This window comes from Dicentrarchus labrax, unplaced genomic scaffold (genome assembly GCF_905237075.1).
Source record: "Dicentrarchus labrax unplaced genomic scaffold, dlabrax2021, whole genome shotgun sequence".
Lineage (NCBI taxonomy): Eukaryota > Metazoa > Chordata > Actinopteri > Moronidae > Dicentrarchus > Dicentrarchus labrax.
Genome location: NW_026136714.1, coordinates 17,716,238 through 17,721,410, shown reverse-complemented (window position 1 = coordinate 17,721,410; position 5,173 = coordinate 17,716,238). Strand labels below are relative to the sequence as shown.

Below are 5,173 nucleotides of genomic sequence, written 5' to 3'. Positions count from 1 at the left end.
TAATTTATGTGTAACTCAGCTGCATTGAGTAACACTAATTGAACAACCCCTTGTAGTTCCAACTAAACTGACTTGAATAATCAGTACTTACATAGTTTTCATTGTTATCAAGCTAGTGAATAATGTTGGACTTACTAAACCTAGTTATGTCAACAATTTCCACACAATGTAGTTAAGTAAATCAAATTACAATACCTTAGTTCTGTGAAAATATTATTTATTGCCAATGGAAAACTACAACAATCACAAACAAAACAAACAAACAAATTTTAAACCACAAACTTTGAATTTGCGTGAGTTATACCTTAAAATTGCTCCTGCATATCAAACAAACCATTTTTCAACATGTATAGCTTATTTTTATTTCCCCATTTCTAAATAAAAATGTTTATATTAAAATGTTTTTTATGCTATAAAATACTCAATTTTGTTTACAGTTAAATTTGTATAAAATGCCCAATGAAAACAAAAATCTCTTACAGGACCTACAAAACCAAACCAAAACTTAAAGCTATATTCTTTAAGAAGCAGGCAGAATGAACATGGCTTTTCTCCCCTCACAATTACTGAACACTGTACAATGAAACATTAGATACTGATTTTTTAAAGATCCATCCTATTCATGTAGAACCATCTACATGAATAGAGTGAACAAATGTCAAGTAAAAATACTTCAAAATTATCTTTTCCTCCCTGCCACTTCAGCATTGTAGGGGTAAAAAAACAAACAAATCAGTGCAGTGTTTTCTAAAATTAAATCACAAAGGAAAAAAAAGGAAAAATAAAAAAAGTAGTCCAACGTACATTTTCAACAGACAGTACCAAATCTTATGAACAGGAACTTGGTCAACGTTTGATCACAGCACCATAAACACGATTTCGATTTGTTTCTCTCATCCTCCTTGCTACAACTTTCAATATTCACCCATCACTCTCCATTTCACATTGTTGATCTCCACTTCTGCAGCTGACGTGAATTCAAACTTCTCATTTGTGTTTTTCAAGTTTGTTATTGTCTCTTTTGTAAACATTTTCTCAACTCTGTTAAACATTTAGTGCATCTGATCCACTCTTCACAGTTCACAGTTCAACATGCAGATCCAAAAATCAGTTTTCTGCCAGATGGTTTGGGATGGAATTTGTCCTCCAAGTTTCCTCTGTGCTGCTCAGGAGCACTACACTCTAAAATGTTCCTTCAAATAGTTTGTTCTTTAGCACTTGAGCCTTTGTTGAAAGTTTGTTGCCATCTAGTTCCATCACAAGTTTTTGCAGAACCTCAAATGTGTACTTCAGGTTTGTTGGATAGCTCAGGTCCAGTGAGTACATGAGGCCAAACAAAATGGCGACTGCATTTGCAGTGTTATCAAGGTCATGGAGCACTTCCACACCTTCAATGATTATTCCAACATCTGCCAGGCCATCTGAAGACTCTGCACCTTCCATCTTTATGGCAAAGATTCCCAGGACTGTCTGGTCCATAGCCTCCTGGTTGTCTTCAACATCCTCAAAAACAGAACAAATACACCTTCAGTTACAATATACACACCATTTATTATCCATCCACCCTCCAATAATACCTTAAGACAGTAGTTCACAAACTGCTTTTAATGTGATTTCAATGAGGGAATTTTACTATGGAAGCATGTCCCAAATCTTTCTGTCTGTTAGAATGTCAGGCAATCTGATGCATTTTTCTTGTTGTCCATAAATGTCATGTTTGGATCCAAGACACTAAGGAACTGCCTGCTAAGAAGTTTTGTGTGTGTACCCTAAGCCTGCATGATATCTTATTCGTCTGTGTGATGGACTTGTCAAAAACTTCTAAAATAACAATCACATTTTCAGTTTCTGGAGAGAAAGTACAGTAGAAACCAAAGGCCAAAATACTTACCATGTACTCTCTTATGAGATTTTCAGGGTCTTCATTGAGGTAAACCATTAGTGCTTTCAGTACACAGGCTCTTCTTGTTTCAACAGCATCATTCTACAGCAGAGAACAAGGGAAGTGTGTAAGAGTAGTTATATTGGTATTGCATTGTGCAGCAATTACCACTACAGATCATCACTGCTCAGCCAAACTGGTCAGACTACTAATTTTCCGCCCTACAGTGGCCAGCTGGTTCGTCTTCATCATAAAAAATAAATTAAATAAAAAGTACCTTATCCAAGTCTGCCATGATAGTCCTTATTTTCCGCCCTGCTGCTCCTCCTTTTCTTTTGAAGATTGTAATCAGCCGTGTAGAATGATGATCCAGCTGTTGCATGAATTTTGATCTCAGTGGTACAGTGGTGATGCGAGTAAACTCTGCTTCTACCTACAGACATTTAACAAAGTATAAAAATATCAACACAATACAGCTCAAAGGCAATAATAATCAAATTACTGGACTAACTAAATGTTATTGTGACTTCCTAAGATGAAAATTTTGTCACATGATCAGGTATTGTGTGGATCATTAAATTAATGCAATATAGGACTACAACAAGGATATCCCTTAGTTATTTTTCCCAAAAGTTATAATTTTCACAGATATGATTCTGTTACCCAGTTCCAATGACCACCACATGCTTGCAGTACAACAAATTTGACACAATGCTTTTCTGGAAAATTACATCACATGAATAAAGACAGTTCACCTTGCATTTAATAAATTCATAATTCTAATTTTCACCTTTGGGTGAAGATTAGAGCAGCAAATAATCTTGAGATTTTTTTACAGACAAAAAAAATGCCAAAATTGTCCAGTTTCCCTCTTACTCTGAGTGTCTGTGTTGTGAGTAAACAGACATTTGAAGACATAATTTTTATGATCAAATTGATGAAAATAATCTGTTGTTGCAGCCCTAGTGAAGATTCCTTTTAATGTCATCCCTTCACCCCCTAAAATGTAAAAACTTAGTTATGACTGACCTCCTGCTCAGAGAAAAGAGCTGGCCACCTTCTTTGAATTCAGCAATGAAAGGCTTTTCTTCAATCACTTCATGCCGCCTGTAAGCAAATGTCTTCTCCATTTTCTCCTTAACCACCTGTTGGTTGTTGCTCTTTCTTACTTCGGACAATAATGCCAGTCTCTCTTCCTCAAGGCTCTCTTGGGATTGTCCTGTTGGATAATCTGGACAGTAGTTCACTTCTGCTCTTCTAGCTTTCTTCACTTGATTTGGAGATGTGCGTGGATCACCTTGTTTACGCTTGAAGGAATTCACATTCAGCTCGGAACATCCGATATTGCGCAGTTTTGTGCGGTAGTTTGCCATTTTATATTTCAAGCTTATTTTCCACCCATAAAAGCCAGAAACAGAACCTTGCTCCTTTAAACATGGGTGTTTCTTCAAGAGTGCTTCAGCTACTGCATCAAATTCAGCATTGCACGGATAAGCTTTATATTTGATTATCTGGGATGCCAAACTTTCAAGAATGTCTGACTTCATTCTTGGACTTGGACTGAAGAGGATACCATTATTTTGAAAGTCAGTATTAGCACGCTGGAGTTGGAGCTCGACATCATAGACGAACTCAGGCACAGGAAAGACATCTGGCCATGGCTCACATCTGAGGGACGATGATGATGAGCTAGAGGATGAGAGAATGTCAGTGTCCACAGATGAAATGGAAGCAGTCTCATCCAGACTGGGTTCCACTGAAGACAGGCAGGGGCTAGTTAGAGACGAAGCACTTGGGAGGTAAATCAGTTTGAGAGTAGCTTTGTTTTGAATGTCTGAGGTGGACTTCAGGTTTATGAACTCATCAAAGTCACTGTCCTTGTATTGCAGTCTGAAGTCTCCTGCCACCTCACATTGTCTCTTTATCTCACTTTTTAGTTCCTCAACAGAATCTGGTATTCCTGAAGGCAGGCTTATTTTGGAAGAGTCATTTTGTCCAAGGATGATGCGAAGCACTGCCGGTGTAGCCATATTGCTTGACAGGTTATTCTGAAGAAAAAGCAGAAAAAAATTATTAAAACCGTATGTAATAGAAGTCTGAGCAGACAGCATTCATTCATCATCAGTATGACTATCATGAGGATTAAAAGCATAGGGATAGTGTAAAGAAGGTATCCCTCAGAATGACGCACAAAAGTCAGACACTTGCTTCTAAATTAGCTTACTGTTTATTGTGAATCTTGATTTTATATAAATTTACAAAGTCGTCGTCAACATTATTTTATGATAGTGCAGTGTAGTGTCATTGTAGTGTTCATTCTGGCTCAAATAACCTCCTCCTGAAGCCACAAAAAGCCTTTATCTACTTCTGACACATTAAGAGGCACTCATGTTCCTGTATAAAAATAGCTGTCTTTGAAGAGTTATTTTGTGTATCATTTTAACCTGTATTCCCATAAAAACGGTCAACATCAAATAATAATCAAGAATAATTACCAGACACGTGTATGTATCTTTTAAGGGTTACCATTCGGCGGGTTCCACACTTGTAGTCAACCAGGGGATAGTCGTCAATCAGTTCACTTAATTCAGCCAACACAATCTCTGTTGCTGAGGATGCTTGTATCTCAAAAGCGCTGTAGTGCTCTCTGTACCATGATGCCAATTTTCTGCATATGAAGATCAATGTGTTTTCCAATATACACATTTGAAGTATCTCCACAAATTCAGGCAATCCACCAACTGATCCATGCACAATAATCATTCCATTTCTATATTGTATGCCATTGGTAGAGACACTCTGTGCTAGAGTAACTGTTGTGAGATCAGGGTATTTTTGACATAGATGAAGCGCCACATCCTCTTTCATGACATCTACAGGAATTGACGAGACATGTGTCACATCAAAGGCTGATCTTGCATAACTCCCTGTATATATGTGATGGCCAATCATCAGCTGGTGCTTATTTGCCAAAGACAGTGTGATGTTCTTGAAACACTTTGTGTGTCTGACAACCTGTTTGAAAAAACTGTGTTTGGCCTCAAAACGCATTGTCCAAAACATTACAATGGGGCCAAACAGCTTTATCATTTCTGGGTAATGCTCCAGAAAGTGATGTTTTGGTAGGAGTCTGTGACCTGGAAATACCTCCTGGTATCGCTGTCTGTGCTCTGAGATTTTATACTCTAAATATGCCACAGACTCATCACAGTGGAAAGGTGCAACCACCAGCTCGACAATATCTTTTAAGTCTAAAATCACTTTCCAGGCTGGCTCATCTTCAGGGATCAA

At 37.6% G+C, this 5,173-nt stretch overlaps 1 protein-coding gene across 1 annotated transcript; it reads right to left on the bottom strand.

Moving 5' to 3' along the window:
• Nucleotides 1-207: 207 nt before the first annotated feature.
• zgc:171242 (uncharacterized protein LOC100126807 homolog) lies at nt 208-2,935 on the bottom strand. Its single transcript, XM_051423386.1, has 4 exons — nt 2,912-2,935; nt 2,160-2,315; nt 1,892-1,984; nt 208-1,503 (listed from the first exon to the last, which is right to left on the bottom strand). The coding sequence occupies exons 2-4, from the start codon at nt 2,262-2,264 to the stop codon at nt 1,183-1,185; spliced, it is 519 nt and encodes a 172-aa protein (XP_051279346.1). The 5' UTR covers nt 2,265-2,315; nt 2,912-2,935; the 3' UTR covers nt 208-1,182.
• Nucleotides 2,936-5,173: the final 2,238 nt, after the last annotated feature.

Coding starts and splice junctions, on each gene's coding strand:
- zgc:171242 (XM_051423386.1), bottom strand. CDS start 2,264: ATGCAACAGCTGGATCATCATTCTACACGGCTGATTACAATCTTCAAA. Junction 1,985..2,159: donor TCATGGCAGACTTGGATAAG/GTACTTTTTATT, acceptor TCTCTGCTGTAG/AATGATGCTGTTGAAACAAG. Junction 1,504..1,891: donor ATCTCATAAGAGAGTACATG/GTAAGTATTTTG, acceptor TCTGTTTTTGAG/GATGTTGAAGACAACCAGGA.